The sequence below is a fragment of the Syngnathus scovelli genome, chromosome 3 (assembly GCF_024217435.2).
Source record: "Syngnathus scovelli strain Florida chromosome 3, RoL_Ssco_1.2, whole genome shotgun sequence".
Classification (NCBI taxonomy): Eukaryota; Metazoa; Chordata; class Actinopteri; order Syngnathiformes; family Syngnathidae; genus Syngnathus; species Syngnathus scovelli.
The window spans coordinates 2,986,114-3,008,140 of NC_090849.1; the positions used below are offsets into that span (position 1 = coordinate 2,986,114).

Below are 22,027 nucleotides of genomic sequence, written 5' to 3' on the forward strand. Positions count from 1 at the left end.
ACGGAGCCGTACTGACTTGTTCATCCAAAGCCTTGTGTGCCATGACGGTAGACGAGCAGCAACCGAGCCCCGCTGGAGTCCGAGCAGTGATGGGGCCAAAACTGGCAGGGATTGACAGATTGCAGCTTACAAAAACGTGACGCACATTATGTGGCAACCCGTAAGCAGAGAAGAGCAGTAGAAGTTGCGTCTATGTTCTATTATTGTAATGACCGATAGAGGGGTCTAAAATTGCCTAGCACAATTGTATCACTTTTATCAAGTGACGATGTGTGAGTGAACGTCATTAATGAAATGTACGTTTTCTCGAATTTTGTACTAAAAACTTTGACATCTCCAAAATATGCAAATAATTGCATTGTATTTACAAATAAAACAAAACTCACTGGTGACATCTGACAATTGTCACAAGTGTGACCAATTATAAAACATGCTTTGTCACCTATGTTTCCATATTTTTTTATAATTATTTTTCATTACGTCTAAGGGCTACCAATGACACTTGATTTTGATGTTGATGATGATGACGATGATGATAGAACTTTATTTTTCTCACAGCAGGGAAAGTTACTCGTCACAGCACTGTACAAGAGTGCAAGAATACAAGCGACAAGTGCCAAATGTAAAAATTGATAAATAACAGACAAGGACAAAGACAAGTGCCACTAGTAGCGGTAGAGACGAAACACAATTTTATCAGGTGCCACGCATGTTGTAGAGTCTGACAGCAGTGGGAATGAAGGACCTGCGGAATCTTTCCTTCCTACACCGTGGGTGTAATAGTCTGCTGCTAAAGGAGCTGCTCAGGGACCGCACAATGTTATGGAGGGGGTGATGTTTGAAAAATAAATCGGGGTTGAATGGGTTAATAAAAAAGGTTAAAATGGGTACAACTTGTTTTGTTCAAACATTTTATTTCCAATCATCCAGGCAGCACTTTTCTCTGCTCTAATTGTGGTCTTTTATCCATTGCTTAGTCCACTTTACTATCTGTTCCAAGTTACTTTCCAGGTCTTCAGGAGTATTGCTGGCTAGCTGGTGGATAAGCTCATTTTTGTAGGCCTCACTTGCCTCCTCATAAATGGTCTGAAAGATTTCACACTGCATGTTGTCCTGCAGCTTCTTTCCTGTGTAGCCCCTGAAGACAGAATGAAGTGTATGTTAACAGAATGAGACGTCCAATTTAGCACCTGATTTACTACACATTGGTGCGTGTGAAAATGGGCGCAAACTTGATTTCACATACAAATACATGTGGACGCTGAGCAACCAAACAAACTTGATTTCACATACGAACAGGATTACGTCTGCAAAACGATGAGTTGCTGTGCAGTTCATTTTGAAATTTGTGAGCGGAGTAAATGCAAATAGATGACTTTAGCATGTGATTTGATAAGCCTAATAATAAGAGAAGTCCAGAAATAATATTGAATTGGACTGCTGACTCTTGCAAGGTGGAAAACTGCATTTGATGAACAGTTTATGTTGAAATATTTTGACATAAAAAAGGTATAATAGGCAACATTTTAAAGATGGGGTTTTACTTTAAAATTTTGAAATAATTAAGTAGTAGTGATACGTTGAATGTTTAAATTTGGAAAACTTTGGAAATATGTGGAAATTACAGGGGGATAAAAAGTCTTTGAGTCCTTGTTTACATTTCATATGCATGCTATGTTTTTTATATTACCGACATTTTGAATTCTTAGAATGGACTGTTGAAGGGCTGTTTGTGAGACTTTTTATAAATTGAATCAATTTGGTAGGGTCACCCATGGCAAAAAGGTCCTAGGTAAGGGGCCAGACAAAGCACGGCTCAAAAAACACCTTATGAACAAAAATATATACGGACTCAGTTTTCCCTCGCCCGGACGTGGGTCACCGGGGCCCCCTTCTGGAGCCAGGCCTGGAGGTGGGGCTCGAAGGCAAGTGTCTGGTGGCTGGGCCCTCGCCCATGGGGCCCGGCCAGGCACAGCCCGAAAAGGAAATGTGGGTCCCCCTTCCCATGGGCTCACCACCTGTGGGAGGGGCCAGAGGAGTTGAGTGCAATGTAAGCTGGGCGCCGGACATAGGCGGTCCGATCCCCGGCTGCAGAAGCTGTCTCTTGGGACATGGAATGTCACCTCTCTGGTTGGAAATGAGCCCGAGGCAGAAAAGTTCAGACTAGACATCGTCGGACTTGCTTCCACACACAGCTTGGGTTCCGGTACAAGCCCTCTCGAGAGGGGCTTGACTCTCTTCCACTCTGGAGTTGCCCACGGTGAGAGAGGTCGAGCAGATGTGGGTATAGTTATTGCCCCCCGGCTGGGCGCCTGCTCATTGGGGTTCACCCCGGTGAACGAGAGGGTAGCCTCCCTCCGCCTTCGGGTGGGGGGACGGCTCCTGACTGTTGTTTGTGTCTATGCACCAAACGGCAGCTCAGAGTACCCACCCTTCTTGGAGTCCCTGGAGGAAGTGCTGGAGAGCACTCCTTCTGAGGAATCCATTGTTCTACTGGGTGACTTCAATGCTCACGTGGGCAATGACAGTGAGACCTGGATGGGCGTGATTGGGAGGAACGGCCCCTCCGATCTGAACCCGAGCGGTGTTCTATTATTGGACATCTGTGTTCAACGCAGATTTTCTATAATGAACACCATGTTCAAACATAAGGGTGTCCATGTGTGCACTTGGCACCAAGACACTCTAGGCCGCAGTTCCATGATCGACTTTGTAGTTGTGTCATCGGATTTGCAGCCGCATGCTTTAGACTCTCCGGCGAAGAGAGAGGCAGAGCGGTCAACTGATCACCACCTGGTGGTGGGTTGGCTCCGATGGTGGGTGAAGATGCCGGTCTGACCTGGCAGACCCAAACGTACTGTGAGGGCTTGCTGGGAACGTCTGGCAGAATCCCCTAACAGGAAGAGCTTCAACTCCCACCGGCAGAGCTTTACCCACGTCCTGGAGAAGGCGGGGGACATTGAGTCAGAGTGGACCATGTTCCGTGCCTCCATTGTTGAGGCAGCCGACCAGAACTGTGGCCGTAAGGTGGTCGGTGCCTGTCATGGTCGGCAGTCCCCGAACCCGCTGGTGGACACCGGCGGTAAGGGATGCCGTCAAGCTGAAGGAGTCCTATCGGGCCGTTTTGGCCTGTGGGACTCCGGAGGTAGCTGACGGGTACCGAATGGCCAAGCGGAACGCGGCTTCGGCGGTTGCAGAGGCAAAAACTGGGCGTGGGAGGAGTTTGGCGAGGCCATGGAGAACGACTTCCGGACGGGTTCGAGGAAATTCTAGTCCACCATCCGGCGTCTCAGGACGGGGAAGCAGTGCACCATCAACACTGTTTACAGTGGAGATGGCGTGCTGTTGACCTCGACTCGGGATGTCGTGAGTCGGTGGGGAGAATACTTCGAAGACCTCCATTCTACCGACACGCCTTCCATTGTGGAAGCAGGGCTTGGAGACTCTAAGGTGGACTCTCCAATCTCTGGGGTCGAAGTCACTGAGGTAGTTAAAAAACTCCTCGGGGGCAAGGCCCCAGGGATGGATGAGATCCGCCCGGAGTTTTTAAAGGCTCTGGATGTTGTGGGGCTGTCATGGCTGACACGCTTCTACAGCATTGCATGGACATCGGGGACGGTGCCTCTGGATTGGCAGACTGGGGTGGTGGTTGCCCTCTATAAGAAGGGGGACCGGAGGGTGTGTTCCAACTACAAAGGAATCACACTCCTTAGCCTCCCTGGTAAGGTCTATTCAGGGGTGCTGGAGAGGAGGGTCCGTCGGGAGGTCGAATCTCGGATTCAGGAGGAGCAGTGTGGTTTTTGTCCTGGCCGTGGAACAGTGGACCAGCTCTACACCCTCGTCAGGATCCTCGAGGGTGCATGGGAGTTCGCTTAACCAGTCCACATGTGTTTTGTGGACTTGGAGAAAGCGTTCAACCGTGTCCCTCGGGAAGTTCTGTGGAGGGTGCTACGGGAGTACAGGGTGCCGAGCCAACTGATAAGGGCGGTTCGGTCCCAGTATCATCAATGCCATAGTTTGGTCCGCATTTCCGGCACTAAGTCGGATTCGTTCCCAGTGAGGGTTGGACTCCACCAAGGCTGCCCTTCGTCACCGATTCTGTTCATAACTTTTATGGACAGAATTTCTAGGCGCAGTCGAGGTGTTGAGGGTGTCTGGTTTGGGGACCTCAGCATTCCGTCTGCTTTTTGCAGACGATGTGGTGCTGTTGGCTTCTTCAAGCCGTGATCTCCAGCTCTCACTTGAGCGGTTAGCAGCCAAGTGTGAAGCGGTCGGGATGAGGATCAGCACCTCCATATCTGAGTCCATGGTCCTCAGTCGGAAAAGGATGGAATGCCCTCTACGGATTGGGGATGAGATCCTGCCCCAAGTGGAGGAGTTCAAGTAACTTGGGGTCTTGTTCATGAGTGAGGGCAGGATGGAGCGTAAGATCGACAGGCGGATCAGTGCAGCGTCGGCTGTGATGCGGACTCCGTACCGGTCCATCGTGGTAAAGAGAGAGCTGAGCCAAAAGGCAAAGCTCTCAATTTACCGGTCGATCTACGCTCTCACCCTCACCTATGGTCACATGCTATGGGTCGTGACCAAAAGAACAAGATCCCGGATACAAGCGGCCGAAATGAGTTTCTTCCGCAGGGTGTCTGGGCTCTCCCTTAGAGATAGGGTGAGAAGCTCGGTCATCCGGAAGAGACTCTGAATAGAGCAGCTGCTCCTCCACGTTGAGAGGAGCCAGATGAGGTGGCTCGGGCATCTCACCAGGATGCCTCCTGGACACCTCCCTGGGGCGGTTTTCCGTGCATGTCCCACCGGCAGGCGACCCCGTGGATGACCCAGGACGTGCTGGAGAGACTATGTCTCTCAGCTGGCCTGGGAACGCCTGTGAGCTGGACGAAGTGACTGGGGAGAGGGAAGTTTGGGAGTCCCTCCCGAACCCGTTGCCCCCGCAATTAAATATTTCAATCGCTTGACAGCACTAATATTAATATCCTACAAGTATGTATTTCTTTACATTTTCAGGTTGAAACATTAATTCATTTAGTTTAGTAGTAAATCTTTAAAATATGTCTTACTGCATATATGTATGGTTCATATCATGAACATTCACAGTGGCATGAGTTACTGGTACCTGCTTTCGAGCCGTGTGTACAGATGAGTATTGTCTGTTCTGAGGACAAAAACAACATGAAACCAGCGTTCGGGGAATAGGTCACAGCCATGATAGTCTACGATTACACCTCCATGCGTCATCTTCTCATCAAGTTCATCCACCACCTGCAGATAACAAAAGAACCATAACTTTTCCATTACATTGAAGATGTATTATTCTTGCTATAAAAACAAATTAAAATCTACAAATTAAATTAAAAAATTGAACATTTTCGAGTTCAAGAAAAATTTGGTGAATCGTTTGCCTCAAAACGCAGATATATCTGGTGTTCTACCACGATCTAAAACAGCAATTCACTTTACCTAATTTTAGTTGGCATGAAAAGATTAATGGTGAATGATAAACAATTTATCTTTTCCATTGGGTTTTTGCTTTGATTCCAGAAAACACAGAATGAGGTTTTGTTATTCTTTTGCGTACACTTGGTGGACTTGTAGGTGAATGGTGGAAGGTAGACTTGAAGGGGAAGTAAATTTACGGGTATGCATCATCAGTAGTGTTCCTCTGGGTGTTTTGGCCTTCAACGCGATACACACTCTCCAGAGGTCTAGCCAGCTGTGGGATGATCAAACCCGAGCTTGTGTCACAAGCCCAATTAGCCATGAGAGTCTCCGTGTTGGCAGACATCTCAGGGGACTATGCACGGCATGGACATCCGGTTCTCTGAATCAGGCCTAGACTGGCTGACCACATACCTCCTGTTGCACTACAATTGGGGTTGTTCCTCCTTAGCCAGAGCCACTAGCTGCTCCTTTCAGCTGCCACATGGCTATACGCAGGCTCGGGCCCCTAATTCCCAAGTCCCTCATATGTTTTGTGGTAGATGTTCCCATGAAGCCTCTGCACCCAACCTCCACTGGGTATACATATGCATTCCAGCCACGATGTCTAGCTTCCGCGGCCCCCTCAAATGCCTCCTCCATGGAGTCATACCAGGGTACAGTGTGTTTGACTATAGCTTCTTTAGGGAAAGGGACCAGAAGACCAGGTTAGGCCTGGTGGTAAAAAGGTAAACCTTCCAGTCTCAGGCCGGACACTCTATCACTAGGCCAACGTCTTCCAATCAGGTGCTGGGCACAGCTGGCTTCTCTCTGTTGGTTTAGAGTTCTTCCTGGCTTCCTGGCCCTTCAAGAACATGAGGCATTAGATGTTGGCAGCGGCAGGGCGTTGATGTTGGATCGTTCTCCATCCAGTGTGGAGGCTTCAAGTCTTGGTTGTGGCACCAGGTATACGGTCCCTGACAAACGTCACTGAACAGATTTTTTTTAAACCAAATCGCCATCAGGGAAATACGCAAATAAGAATAAACTGTTATTACAAATAAGCAACATTTAGTACAAAATAGTATAAATAAACAGTGAACACGGATTACAGTTTGACTAGTTTTACACCCTGTTAGTATGTGTCACAGGGAGGCTGGTGTCTATTTGCTTGGCGGACAGGATGCACGCCTTGGCCCATCTTGTGGCCTCTTCCTGATGCCGCACTTCCTCCTTCACTATCTTTCTTCGTGCTGGTGGAGTGGCAACTCTCCACGCTGGATGCCTAGTTGTTAAACCCTTCCTTACTGATCGTTTCCCATAATGTTGGCATGCCTGAGAGCTGCTGTCTTGCTGGTGTCCATTTGTGCCCCATAGCTAAGGTTGGTGCGTTTTCCCTAACCACTGGATCTTTGGATTTGTTCAAGGTCATCTGCAGTCGTGTTTTTGCACACAAACTCCTCTGTAAGACTGTTAAGGGGCAACTGGAGGACACTGTCTGATGGTTAGGCAGTGCGGAACTCCAAACCACTTCTTGACGTGAACAGAGAGCCCTTTGCGCACTTATAACAAATCACAGTATTATTTTTGTTTGAGAAGTGCATTGTTCATAGGCATTTGAGCAGTAAGATATATCAATACATTGGTGCATAGTTTAAAATTATATTCTTGTCTTACATCAGCCAAAAATAATCTTCTCCTCGATCATTTATGTTGCATATCACTGATATGTAAGAACCAACACTCCACATAACAGGAGGGCAATATGTACAAATTCATTTATTTCATCAAGAGAAATAGTAAGGCTTGAGTTAAAGGGAATTCAAGCATGACTCACCCTGTCTTCATCTAAAATAGGGCACTGGTACTCTTGATCATAGCCATCATAAAGATCTCCTGAGGAAAAAATAATGTAATCAATAATACAGTCAAACCTCGGTTTTCGAACGTCCCGGTTCTCGAACAAATCAGAATTGGAACAAAAAATTTGAGATTTTTTTTGCTTCGGTTTCGAACAAAATTCGGAGGTCGAACCTCGCGAGAGGAGCCGAAAGGACCCAAGAAAACACGACCGCGTAGCCCGGATGCCGACTGACTCCGTTCGTTATTGTATTTTCGTTACTTTGAGGATTGTATTAACCCCTAGTCATGCCTCCAAAGAAAGCAAGTGGGAGTAGGAAAGCCATCCTAAAACACAAAGACGCTCGTAAAGCGATGCGACAGTGAGCGCCCGGCGCGCTGCGGTTGCGCGATCGGACCAAATTAAGCTCCCTGCGCACTGAGGTCCACTTAAATTTTGGAAAGTACATCAGGACTTTAACAATATTTTCTAAATTTCAGCGACGGCTCTGTCACAATAATGCCACCAGCGCGGTGCAGTTGCGCGGTCGGCGGCGCGCTACGGTTGCGCGTTCGGCGGTGTGCTGCAGTTATGCGATCGGACAAAAATGTGTAAATGAAAAAATACTCAAAAAAGGTGTTTTTTTTCTTGGAACGGATTAAATTGTTTTCCATTATTTGTAAGGGGAAAAATAGATTTGGAATTTGAACGATTCATTTCTCGAACCGCCTTCTGGAACGGATTGTGGTCGAAAACCGAAGTTGGACTCTGTTATCAAAAGAAGACATACAATTTCTATGAATGTGCAAAACAAACCTGTAACTAAAAGCAAAAATCAAGAATACTACCTTAAAGTAAAAAAACAAAACAAAACAAAAACCAACAACAAAACAAATAATCCTCTCTGGAGTGGCAGAGATCTCAAAGTCATTTTTTACCTTCCTGAGCCAGATCACCGATATTAACATAGGTGAGCCCAGTCCGCTGAGCGAGCTCCTTGCCGAGAGTTGTTTTTCCAACACCAGGGGTCCCTATAAGACAAAAAGGGATAATAAGTACTGAACATTCTTTTAGTTGTTTATTTTAAACAGAAACAACACGCAGTGCCCTCTTAGCTGATGACACTAACATAAATATTCTAGGGTCGTTATGTGATCACCGCTAACCACGTGGCTAAATCCCAATATACTGTATTTTCTAGACTAGAAGTCGCTCTGGAGTCGCACCAGCCATAAAATTCTTAATAAAGAAAAACAACATATATAATTCGCACCGGAGTACAAGTCACATTTTTGGGGGAACTTTATTTGGCAAAATACACCACCAAGAACAGACATGAATAGGCACAACAGGCTAAACGATACAGTATGCTGTTACATAAACACAAACGAGAAAATGAGAACGTGCCTGACGTAACATGTTAGCAGTTATTAAAGTAACTATAATATAAACAAGTTTATCAAACCATCAAACTTCTCCTTGTGCTGGTACCTTGGCGTGTCTCAGTGACCCCTGAAAGCTATACTGACATTGACACCCCTGTCATGTTTAACCATGCTGGGCAGGTTTTGGAATAGAGGCCAGACAAAAGTCAGCACTCGGTCCTCCAGGTTGGGGGTTGGGCGTAAAAAAACAGCATGTTACAGAAACGACTAGAAGGAGCCACTCCGGTATACTGCTTTGTTTGTTTGTTTGTTTGTTTATTTCGAACATTTAAAGAAATACAAGAAAAGAAAGTAAACAATACTGAAAATAATAACTCCATAGTACAATAGAGAAGAAAGAAAAGAAAAAAAAACATTGCGTTATAAATTTTCACTTTATCATAAAAATCTTATTTGTTCAAAAGGGAGTAGAAGGAAGCCTAGGCTTATCTAGCTCTACCCCTTGTAACCACGTTTGCTTGATTCCGTCAAGATTAGTCCATTTTCAGATATGTTAAAGATATACATATATATATATATATACATATACACATACATACATACATATAGATATTATACATACACACACTTATACATACATACACCTCCTTTAGATAAATACAAAAGCAGTTTTGTGCAGTGCGGTGGAGAAGAGAGGACACATCCTTGGATGTATCAATGACGGGGCCAGGTGAAATCCGGTAGGAAGCCCAGCTTCTACGGCCAGCTCCAAGCCATGCTTGATGAGATCCCCATCTACGACATTAAGATGCTGATTGGAGACTTAAATGTAAAAGTGGATAGCAACAGAAGGGGCCTCAATGCCACAGTGGGACCGCACGGGTCTGCAAATTCTACCAATGACAACGGAGAGAGGCTGTTGATGCTAGCAAGCACCAATGGCCTCAGCATCGGCAACACCTTTTTCAAACACAAGCAGATCCATAAGATGACATGGGTTTCACCAGGGGGCGGAACCCGAAACGAGCTGGACCACATCTGCATAAACATAAAGTAGACGTTCGCTCACACAGGGGTGCAGATGTTGGCTCAGATCACTTTCTTGCGGTGGGTAAAATCAGGCTGAAGCTGAAAAAGGTTCAAAAGGTGCAGCCCAAGAGAACCTACTATGCAGTGGACAAGCTGAAGAATATCAACCTGTCGAGAAGCTATTGTGAGGAGTTGAGGAAGAAACTTGAGGTACCACAGCGTCCTTCATCCATTGAAGAGCAGTGGAGTCTGTTATCCTGTGCCATCACTGAGACTGGGGAAGAAGGGGCACCAACAAAGAGAGATGGATAACAGATAACACCTGAAAACTGACTGATGAAAGGAAAATGGCAAAGATAAAAAGAGAACAGAGGAGGCTCCGATGCTGGAGGATGGAAGACAGGGCACCAATAACGTATTTGAAAGTAGTATAGAGTGTATACAAGTAAAATTATAAATGTTTTGTGTGGATGCGCTCGCGCTGGGCTGCGTCAGTCAGAGCAGAGAGGAGCCAGACAGGTTTACACTTCAAAAAAGGTTCATAATAGTCTTGTGTGGATATTGTAACAATATATTTACTCATATTTATTTTCTTATTTATTTAAATAAATAATGTTTCTTCAAGTCAGTTTAAATTTAAAAAAAATTACAAAGGTTTAAAAATACAAAAAGCGTTTATAAACAATAAAGTGTATAAAATGACAAGAAAGGTTCATAAAAGTCATGTGCGGATATTGTAACATCCATCCATCCATCCATCTTCTTCCGCTTATCCGGGGTCGGGTCGCGGGGGCAGCAGCTTTAGGAGGGACTCCCAGACTTCCCTCTCCCCAGCCACTTCATCCAGCTCATCCCGGGGGATCCCAAGGCGTTCCCAGGCCAGCTGAGAGACATAGTCTCTCCAGCGCGTCCTGGGTCGTCCCCGGGGTCTCCTACCGGTGGGACATGCCCGGAACACCTCCCCAGGGAGGCGTCCAGGAGGCATCCTGATAAGATGCCCGAGCCACCTCATCTGGCTCCTCTCAACGTGGAGGAGTAGCGACTCTACTCCGAGTCTCTCCCGGATGACCGAGCTTCTCACCCTATCTCTAAGGGAGAGCCCGGACATCCTGCGGAGAAAACTCATTTCGGCCGCTTGTATCCGAGATCTCGTTCTTTCGGTCACGACCCATAGCTCGTGATCATAGGTGAGGGTAGGAGCGTAAATCGACCGGTAAATTGAGAGCTTTGCCTTTTGGCTCAGCTCTCTCTTCACCACAACGGACCGGTACAGGGTCCGCATTACTGCCGACGCTGCACCGATCCGCCTGTCGATCTCACGCTCCATCCTCCCCTCACTCGTGAACAAGACTCCAAGATACTTGAACTCCTCCACTTGGGGCAGGATCTCATCCCCGATCCATAGAGGGCATTCCACCCTTTTCCGATCGAGGACCATGGACTCGGATTTGGAGGTGCTGACCCTCATCCCGACCGCTTCACACTCGGCTGCGAACCGTCCAGCGAGAGCTGGAGATCACGGCCTGAAGAAGCCAACAGCACCACGTCATCTGCAAAAAGCAGAGACGCGATGCTGAGGTCCCCAAACCGGCCCCCCTCAACGCCTCGGCTGCGCCTAGAAATTCTGTCCATAAAAATTATGAACAGAATCGGTGACAAAGGGCAGCCTTGGCGGAGTCCAACCCTCACTGGGAACGAATCCGACTTACTGCCGGAAATGCGGACCAGACTCTGGCATCGGTGATACAGGGACCGAACCGCCCTTATCAGTTGGCTCGGCACCCCGTACTCCCGAAGCACCCTCCACAGAAGCTCCCGAGGGACACGGTCGAACGCCTTCTCCAAGTCCACAAAACACATGTGGACTGGTTGGGCGAACTCCCATGCACCCTCGAGGATCCTGCCGAGGGTGTAGAGCTGGTCCACTGTTCCACGGCCAGGACGAAAGCCACACTGCTCCTCCTGAATCCGAGGTTCGACCTCCCGACGGACCCTCCTCTCCAGCACCCCTGAATAGACTTTACCAGGGAGGCTGAGGAGTGTGATTCCCCTGTAATTGGAACACACCCTCCGGTCCCCCTTCTTAAAGAGGGGAACCACCACCCCAGTCTGCCAATCCAGAGGCACTGTCCCCGATGTCCACGCAACGTTGTAGAGGCGTGTCAGCCATGACAGCCCCACAACATCCAGAGCCTTTAAGAACTCCGGGCGGATCTCATCCACCCCCGGGGCCTTGCCACCGAGGAGTTTTTTAACTACCTCAGTGACTTCGACCCCAGAAATTGGAGAATCCGCCTCAGAGTCTCCAGGCCCTGCTTCCTCAATGGAAGGCGTGTAGGTGGAATTGAGGAGGTCTTCGAAGTATTCTCCCCACCGACTCACGACGTCCCGAGTCGAGGTCAGCAGCACGCCATCCCCACTGTAAACAGTGTTGACGTTGCACTGCTTCCCCCTCCTGAGACGCCGGATGGTGGACCAGAATTTCCTCGAAGCCGTCCGAAAGTCATTCTCCATGGCCTCACCGAACTCCTCCCACGCCCGGGTTTTTGCCTCAGCAACCGCCGAAGCCGCGTTCCACTTGGCCATCCGGTACCTGTCAGCTGCCTCCGGAGTCCCGCAGGCCAAAACGGCCTGATAGGACTCCTTCTTCAGCTTGACGGCATCCCTTACCGCCGGTGTCCACCAGCGGGTTCGGGGATTGCCGCCACGACAGGCACCAATGACCTTACGGCCACAGCTCCGGTCGGCCACCTCAACAATGGAGGCGCGGAACATGGTCCACTCAGACTCAATGTCCCCCGCCTCCCCGGGACGTAGGAAAAGCTCTGCCGGAGGTGGGAGTTGAAGCTCTTCCTGACAGGAGATTCTGCCAGACGTTCCCAGCAGACCCTCACAGAGCGTTTGGGTCTGCCAGGTCGGACCGGTATCTTCCCCCACCATCGGAGCCAACCCACCACCAGGTGGTGATCAGTTGACAGCTCCGCCCCTCTCTTCACCCGAGTGCAAATCCGATGACACGACTACAAAGTCGATCATCGAACTGCGGCCTAGGGTGTCCTGGTGCCAAGTGCACACATGGACACCCTTATGTTTGAACATGGTGTTCATTATTGAAAATCCGTGTCGAGCACAGAAGTCCAACAATAGAACACCGCTCGGGTTCAGATCAGGGGGGCCGTTCCTCCCAATCACGCCCTTCCAGGTCTCACTGTCATTGCCCACGTGAGCATTGAAGTCACCCAGTAGAACGATGGAGTCCCCAGAAGGAGCGCTCTCCAGCACTTCCTCCAGGGACCCCAAGAAGGGTGGGTACTCTGAGCTGCCGTTTGGTGCATAGACACAAACAACAGTCAGGACCCGTCCCCCCACCCGAAGGCGGAGGGAGGCTACCCTCTCGTTCACCGGGGTGAACCCCAATGTGCAGGCGCCCAGCCGGGGGGCAATAAGTATACCCACACCTGCTCGACGCCTCTCACCGTGGGCAACTCCAGAGTGGAAGAGAGTCCAGCCCCTCTCGAGAGGGCTTGTACCGGAACCCAAACTGTGCGTGGAGGCTAGTCCGACTATATCTAGTCGGAATCTTTCTGCCTCGCACACCAGCTCGGGCTCCTTTCCAGCCAGAGAGGTGACATTCCATGTCCCAAGAGCCAGCTTCTGCAGCCGGGGATCAGACCGCCAAGGTCCCTGCCTTTGGCTGCCGCCCAGCTCACATTGCACCCGACCCCTTCGGCCCCTCCCACAGGTGGTGAGCCCATGGGATTGTAACAATATATTTAATCGTATTTATTTTCTTATCCATCCATCCATCCATCCATCCATCCATCCATCCATCCATCCATCCATCCATCCATACCGCCTGTCCCCACAGGGGTCACGGGCGTGCTGGAGCCTCTCCCAGCAGTCATCGGGCAGTAGGCGGGGGACACCCTGAACCGGTTGCCAGCCAATCGCAGGGCACACAAAGACGAACAACCATCCGCACTCACATTCACACCTAGGGGCAATTTGGAATGCTCAATCAGCCTACCAAGCATGTTTTTGGGATGTGGGAGGAAACCGGAGTGCCTGGAGAAAACCCACGTGGCCACGGGGAGAACATGCAAACTCTCATGCAAAATAAAACCCGCAACCTCCTAAGTTTGAGGCAGATGTGCTAACCAGTGTGTCACCGAGCTGACCTATCATAGGTGGTCTTGGAAACAATTATCCGCGATAAATGAGGGATTAATGTACTCTGTTTCATACGTATGTTATATATTGTACACCATGCACATTTTGTAAAATAAGCACACTTTTGTACATTGTGGAGATTGTACACTTGATTATCCTGACACCCCCACTCCGTCCTCACCAAGCCATCTGACATATGCAGTGTTTGTGTGTGTGTGTGTCCGTCCCATGGCCACCACAGTGAAAAATTCCTGGCTACGCCACTGGATGATGGGTTTTTAAAATGACTGATAAATCAAAGTTGTCTACACAACGTACATTTCAGGTATAACAATGCCATACTTCTAATGACGCTAACATATAAATCAGGGATGTGAACGGCAAATGTGAAAAACCACTGAAAAGTAGCCGGGGTCTGGGAGCCGCATGCCCCCATTGGGGAGCCGCATGTCCCCATTGAGGAGGCCACAGGCCTCCATTGGGGGCCGCAGGGGGCCAGGGGCAACGCCCCGAAGGGGGTCAGGGGTCTTTGCCCCCTGGAAACTCCTGGATTTTGGCAGTATAGCAACCCCAAAACCATTAATTTCATCACTCAATTTCAAGTTAAAAAAAATATTCCTGCTTGGTGGGCTATCAAGGTGAATATAATACATCACAGTGCCACAATCAATTGTAGAGTTTTTCCTTTTAATGAAAACTGTAAATTTTTTGCAACGTATATCTACAACCACATATCTTGTTATCAAAGAACACTCATAATACAGGGATGAGAATGGCAAATGTGAGGACTATCTCATAAAATTAGAATATTGTGATAAAGTTCTTTATTTTCTGAAATGCAATTAAAAAAAACAAAAATGTCATACATTCTGGACTCATTACAAATCAACTGAAATATTGCAAGCCTTTTATTATTTTTATATTGCTGATTATGACTTACTGCTTAAGAAAACTCAGAAATCCGATCACAAAATATTAGAATATTCCTCAGACCGAGTAAAAAACAAAAGATTTATAACAGTAAAACAAAATCAAACATGTGAAAATGTCCCTTAATGCATTGGTTCTCAAATGGGGGTACGCGTACTCCAGGGGGTACATGAGATTTAAAAAAATATATATACCGGTATTAAAAAAAAACAAAAAAAACAGCAAGCCTGATTGTCTTGAGAATTAGGTATAAAAAGTTTTATATTCAGTATTCAATTTTGATCCTTAAAAAACAGACTCCACAAACCAATAGCAGTCACCTGCGGTTGCCTTGACAACGCACTGTAACAAGAAGATGTGGCTAAAGCGTAGCAGCGATGCTGCTGTTGAAAACGCGGAGAAGTAAAAAATATGTCAAAACCAGAGTTGACAAAGTACCAACAGTACATGGAAGGCTATTGTTTGATGGGATTTACGTCCACAAGTTGTAACCCACCCAAAGCGCTGTGCTTTTTTTGCGGGGAGAAATTAGCCAACGCTGGCACATCTCTAGTGGCATCTCACCACAAAACACGGATGCCATGTTGGTAAGCCACCGGAATTCTTCAGGAGGAAACTTTCTGACTTCAAGTCATCCCAAGACAATGCGAAAAGCCTCCACGACATCAGCCAAAGCCCTGGAGGCTTCTTATGCGGTTTCTTTGCTTGTAGCTAAAGCCAAAAAATGTTTACCATAGCTCAAGAACTGCTGCTCCCCGCCGCTGTTGTATTGGCCAAAACTATGCTAGACAAAAAAATTTGCGGATACATTAAAAACCGTGCCTTTGTCTAATGACACCGTTTGCCGCAGAATAGACAAAATGGGTGCAGACATTGTCGAACAAGTTGTGGGAAAACTTAGAGAATCTTTTTTACTCCATCTGGATGAATCCACAGATGTCAGTGGGAATGCACAGCTTGTTGCTTTTGTGAGATACATTGAGACTGACGACATTTGTAAACACATACTTTTCTGCAAAGGTCTGGAGGGGAGAACAACTGGAGGACATTTTCAATGTCAACGCATTTTTCTCTGAAAACGGTATCAGCTGGAAATCCTGCAGCAGTGTGTGTACAGATGCGGCTGCATCAATGACGGGCAGTGCGAAAGGGCTCATTGCGCGGATTAAAAAGGAAAATCCCGACATTAAGTGGACTCACTGTGTGATTCTCAGGGAAGCGTGAGTGTCCAAGAAAATGAGCCCCGTGTTGCATGATGTTTTGAACGACAGCATCAAAGTGATCAACTTCATTAAGTCAAGGCCACTTAATGCACGTTTGTTACGCCGCCTCTGTGAAAACATGGGAGCTGAACACACGCAACTCCTCCTCCATACAGAAGTGCGCTGACTCTCTCGAGGGAAGATACTCAATAGTCAAAGTCAAAGTCAGCTTTATTGTCAATTTCTCCACATGCCAAAGACACACAAAGAAACCGAAATTTCGTTCCCCCCTATCCCACGGTGACAAGACATGGCTCACAACAGACAAACAAGTAAACAAGTATAACAAAAGCGTGCTGAATAAATAATGAATAAATAACACAACAATAAATAAATAAATAAGAGGAGCAGAAAAAAAAGGAGCAAGTGCGCGTACAGCAGACATTCCCGAAAATAGCGCAACAGTGCCGCACGCTACGCAGAAGGGGGTAGCGAGTTCAGGGCCCTAACAGCCTGGAGAAAGAAGCTGTTGGCGAGTCTGGTGGTGCGGGAGCGCAGGCTCCTGTACCTCTTCCCAGAGGGCAGAAGGTCAAACAAAGAGTGAGCCGGGTGGCTCACATCTCTGGCAATCGAGGTTGCCTTGCGGGCGAGATGGGAGGTGTAAATGTCCTTCAGGGAGGGGAGCGAAGCACCAATAATCTTACCAGCCGTATTCACTATGCGCTGCAGGGCCTTCAAGTTCTGTTCAGTGCAGTTACCACCCCAGACAGCGATGCAACTGGTGAGGACGCTCTCAATGGTGCCATGGTAGAATGTAGACAGGACTGCCTGAGGAGCACATGCACGCCTGAGCTTCCGCAGGAAGTACAGGCGGCGCTGAGCTTTCTTTGCCAGTGACGAGGTGTTTGTGGACCAGGAGAGGTCCTCACTGATGTGCACCCCCAGGAACTTGGTGCAGCTCACCCTCTCCACCACAGCACCGTCGATGATCAGCGGCAGGTGTGTTGTGTGACCCTTCCGGAAGTCAACAATGATCTCCTTGGTCTTATTGACGTTCAGCAGGAGGTTGTTGTCCCTGCACCACGTGGTCAGAAGGTCAACTTCCGACCTGTACCGAGTCTCGTCGCCCTTCGTGATGAGACCTACCAGAGTCGTGTCGTCAGCAAACTTCACTATGCGGTTGTCGCTGTAGGTCGCAGTGCAGTCATGCGCCAGCAGGGTGAAGAGCAATGGACTGAGCACGCAGCCCTGGGGGGCCCCCGTGCTCAGCGTGATGCTGGCGGAGATTTTGTCGCCAACACGCACCACCTGAGGCCTCTGACAGAGGAAGTCCAGTATCCAGTTGCAGAGGGAGGTACTGAGGCCCAGCTCGTCGAGTTTGCAGATGAGTCGTTGCGGCACAATGGTGTTGAAGGCAGAGCTGAAGTCCACAAACAGCAACCTCACATATGAGTCCTTTCTCTCCAGGTGGGTGAGGGCCGAGTGGAGGGCAGAGCAGATGGCATCCTCAGAGGACCGCTTGGCACGGTACGCAAACTGGAAAGGGTCAATGGTGGGGGGTAGAACGGACTTGATGTGCTCCATGACCGCTCAAAGCACTTCATGATGATGGGCGTCAGTGCCACAGGGCGGTAGTCATTGAAGCAGGACGGTGCAGGTTTCTTCGGCACAGGAACGATGGTGGCAGCCTTGAAAGACGAGGGGACGATGGCCTGCTGCAGGGAAACGTTAAAGATGTCCGTGAAGACACCCGACAGCTTCCCAGCGCAGTCCTTCAGCGCTCGACCCGGGATGTTGTCAGGGCCCGCCGCCTTACGGGTGTCAATAGCGGCAAGCGCCCTCCTCACACCGTCGGCAGAGAGGCGCAGGGGCTGCTCGTGTGGGGGGGGGGAGTGGACTTCAGCGGGCAAGTGCTGTTCTGGGCGTCGAAGCGAGCAAAGAAGCGGTTCAGATCGTTCAGCAGACGGACGTCGCCCTCACAGCTCCTCGGCGCGGGCTTGTAGTCCGTGATGGTCTGAATGCCCCGCCAAAGGCTACGTGCGTCCTTGCTGTCCTTGAAGTGGGTGGAGACCTTGCACGAGAACGCCTTCTTCGCTTCTTTGATGCCTCGGGACAGGTCGGCCCTCGCTGTCCTCAAGCCAGCCTCATCCCCCGCTCTGAAAGCCTTGTCCCTGGCCCTCAACAGTCTGAGGACAGCCCCCGTCAGCCACGGCTTCCAGTTCGCGCGAGTGACGACGGATTTCGAGCAAGTCACATCATCGATGCACTTCGTGATGTAAGAGGTAACAGAGTCAGTATACTCCTCTATGTCCGTCCAATCGTTGTAGGTGGCTGCCTGCTTAAACAAGTCCCAGTCAGTGGTGTCGAGGCAGTGACGAAGTGCATCGGAGGCACCCTCAGGCCACACTCGAACCTGCCTCCGAACCGACCTGGATGCCTTTACCAATTGTCTGTATGCGGGCAAAAGCAAAACGGTGAGATGGTCAGAACGCCCCAGATGGGGGAGGGGGGTGGCTTTGAAAGCTCTCTTTTGCGCCGAGTAGACTAGGTCCAGGAAGCTGTCTCCACGTGTCGGAAAAGGAACATGCTGGTGAAGCCTCGGGAAAACAGACTTCAGGTTGGCATGATTGAAGTCTCCAGCGAAGATGGTGAAACCGTCAGGGTGCGCTGTTTGCTGTTCACTGACAGCCTGGTACAGTTCACCAAGCGCTGCGATCCTGTCTCCTTCGATGTTGGAAGGCGGGATGTATACCGCGACTAGCAGAATCGCGGTAAATTCCCTCGGCAGATAAAAAGGACGGCACTTAATGATCACAAACTCCACAAGCGGCGAGCAGTGCTTACATACCACCACAGAGTCCCGGCACCATTCTTCTCGGATGTAGACGCATATTCCACCTCCTCGCGACTTTCCCCCTCGTACAATGGCACGGTCCGCCCGATAGCACGTTAGCCGCTCCAGATGCACTGCAGAGTCCGGAATGTTGTCACTCAACCAGGTCTCGATGAACACGAGCACACAGCAGTTCCGCACCGTCCGGTTCGTAGACCTCAGCAGGCGAACGTAATCCATTTTGTTGTCCAGCGATCGAACATTCGCCAGAAGAATGGAGGGCACCGCCGGTCGCGCTGGGTTGGCCGCCAGCCTGGCCCGGACGCCTCCGCGCTTGCCCCTCTTCTGCCTCCTCGCACACCGTTTCCGACGGCTCCCAACCGGGGGAGGAATAGCGGGTGAGGTCGGCGTTTCAGGACGTAGCAGTCCGAGCGCCTTTAATGTCGACACTTCAAAGTCCAGAACGCCGCAAAACCCACTTCTGCCGATGTCAAGCAGAACCTGCCTGCTGTACTTGTAGCACGGACGAGACGAACACACAAGACTGTCGGACGAACACTCATTAGGCTGTTGGAGTTACGAGCTGAATTGCACACCTTTCTGACAGAGCACAGATCTCCCCATGCCACCTTGTTCGAGAGCACGGACTGGCTTGCAAAGCTTTGCTATCTGGCAGATATATTCAGCAAACTGAACGAACTGAATGTGTCTCTGCAGGGCAAAGACACCAGCATCCTGAACAAATGTGTGTGTGTGTGTGTGTGTGTGTGTGTGTGTATATGTATGTATGTATATATGTATGTATGTATGTATATATAATGTTGGAATAATTTTAAGTGAAGCTTTGGCCTGCCAGACCTGGAGGCCTCGCCTTTACAAGTTTATCTTTCCTTTTATCTAGGTTCTTCCTTTTTAGTGATAGGGATGTCTTTTGATCCCTGTCAGCCATTTGTATCCTTCCTGTCCTTATGTTGTCTGTGTGTTTTGGTTCCCGTAAGAGGCCTTCACTAACAATGAGCAGGGCTTATTTGCATAGGAGACATGGTCTTTGTTTGATTCACAGGAACTTCATTCCTTTTCATTTAGATGTAGGTTTGGTTCATAGATTGTAGTTTATTCAAGATTCAAGAGTTTTTTATTCGCCATGTTTGAGCGTGCCAAACAAGGAATTTGACTTCGGTAAATCACAGCCTCTGTTCAACATTTAGGTGACTAACAACAACACTCAGGACATGTGAAGAACGAAAGATATTCTCAAACACCCCCTGATCTTAAACTCCCAAGAGGGCAAGGAAAAACTCAAAACTCCAGCTAGGGGAAATGAGAAACCTTGAGAAGAGACCACAGATGGGAGGGTCCCTCTTCTAGGATGACCAGGCTGCAATGGATGCAGAGAGGACACATAGTACAAACAGTGTAGACAAAAAAGGTGTGGCAAGCGGGATGTTATTGCACAGTAATGACTCTGAGACTCTAAGAGTGGTGTGAGTTCAGACCTGTTTTTCTTTGTTAAGGGTTACATACAGTTAGAAGTAGTTGCATAAAAGTTATCCCATATTTACTCAATGTTTGTTTAAGGAACTGCATACCGGTTACCTCACATTTGTTTAATATGTGTTGAAATGTTTAGGACAAATTACTTATTATTATTATGTGTTAATTACCAAGTAGATAAAGTTAGCAAAGCTCTAGTTGCATTTGTTCCACAGCAAAGCGGCAATCAACGTGCTTCAGGGTATTTGACCCCGGTCGAGGAAGAGTCAGCCAACTGTGAGGGAGGACAGCTGGGGACGGCCTCTGCGGGGGGTCACGAGCCAACAACGAAGTGCTAATTCACACCACACTACATTCTTTTGCTAATCAGCGTTGCTACAGACACAATCCCCCCTCCCTTTAGTGTAGCAACGCCTCTGTAACCAGGGCAACCATAACATTAAAAAGAGGGGCACGTGGAGTAAGGACTCAGAACTGATGGAGGTTGTAACTGAGATTGCTTTCTCTATCGTTCTCCTCGCGAGTAAACCTGTTCTGGTTGTCTTCTCCTCTTCATTCCAGCGAGTGATTTAATGTCTAATCGTATTTAGACCCAACATTTAATTGGTCCTTCGAGCCGGATGCCAACACACCTGAGGATTCCAGCGGACGGCAGCAGAGATCCAGAAAGACCGCGCGCGGCAGGACCTCCTACATCCTTTTCAAGGGCTGGCTGTCTGCTCGTCAGCTGGGATCTAAGGGTTGAAGGCAGTCCGAGGTGCAGAGGTGAAGAGCACCAGAGGGTGAGGTTGTTTTGTTTAAAAGTGTGGTGCGGCCGAGGGCTCGTCATGCCCTGTAAAACCCTAGGTGTGTAAGTAGGTCCAACGGAAGTCCACAGACCCTGCATAACTGAAATTCCGTGTAGGACAGTGGATGTCCAGGTAGTAGGTTGCGGAGCCGCAGAAAAGCTGAAAATGAAATTTCCGTCTATAATATCCGTAATACTGAGTGATTGAGAGTGTGAATGGGAATACGTATCACTAGATACAGTATTCCATATTAAAGCAGTGGGGAACACATAACGTGGTTCTGTGGACGCAATAGGCAAGGATTCTCCACCAGAACGCTGGTAGAAGTGAGAATCACCACAGGATCTTTTCGTTATCCCACTGGAAACACCCGACTTTAGAAACCCCTATGGTTTTACAGTTGGGACCAAATTGATTAAAATGGGGAACGGGAAGAGTAAAAATAATATCCGAGATAATCTTAAATGTAAAGATTGGAAAATAATTGAAAGGCAGGATCCCGACCGACTTAAAAACCTCGATAAATGGGTTAAGAAATATAAATTTGAGGGACAACTAAAAACAACCAAATTGATAGAACTTAGAGGCGCCATGAAAGAGAAAACAAAGAGAGACCCTAGAAAGATGAAAAAAGAAGGAGATGAGGATGTGGTGTTTTGGCTCAAAGTAGCAGGAGAGAGAGAGAGGGGAGAAAAAGAGAAAGTGGAAAAGGCACTGTATTGTAGGAAGGAAGATGATGAGACTGGGCTTAATGGTAGGCAGGCAAGAGATAATCAAAATTTACAGAGAGCTAGAGAAGAAGGGGGAGGTGTAGAGGAAGTAGAGAAGCGCATAGGGAAAGCACATGCTACAACTTCAAAACATAAGGTCATAGAGAAGTTGTATCCACAAGTACCCGACACTGGTGCACGAGAGGGGTCACCCCCCCT

The 22,027-nt window shown here is 48.5% G+C and overlaps 1 protein-coding gene and 1 long non-coding RNA gene across 3 annotated transcripts in view; one reads left to right on the forward strand and one right to left on the reverse strand.

The window, feature by feature from the left end:
- Positions 1-506: 506 nt before the first annotated feature.
- ak6 (adenylate kinase 6) overlaps positions 507-22,027 on the reverse strand; it is a 59,505-nt gene continuing 37,984 nt past the window's right edge. For both annotated transcript variants that reach the window (XM_049762466.1, XM_049762469.2), the window contains 4 exons: positions 8,206-8,298; positions 7,265-7,323; positions 5,126-5,271; positions 507-1,138 (listed from right to left, as the gene is read on the reverse strand). In XM_049762466.1, the coding sequence (XP_049618423.1) occupies positions 949-1,138; positions 5,126-5,271; positions 7,265-7,323; positions 8,206-8,298 (488 nt within the window). In that variant the 3' untranslated portion in view covers positions 507-948. The remainder of the gene's footprint in view (positions 1,139-5,125; positions 5,272-7,264; positions 7,324-8,205; positions 8,299-22,027) is intronic.
- Positions 17,952-20,843, forward strand: LOC137840127 (uncharacterized). Its single transcript, XR_011086590.1, has 2 exons — positions 17,952-18,099; positions 18,169-20,843. It is a non-coding gene; the product is annotated as an uncharacterized lncRNA (long non-coding RNA).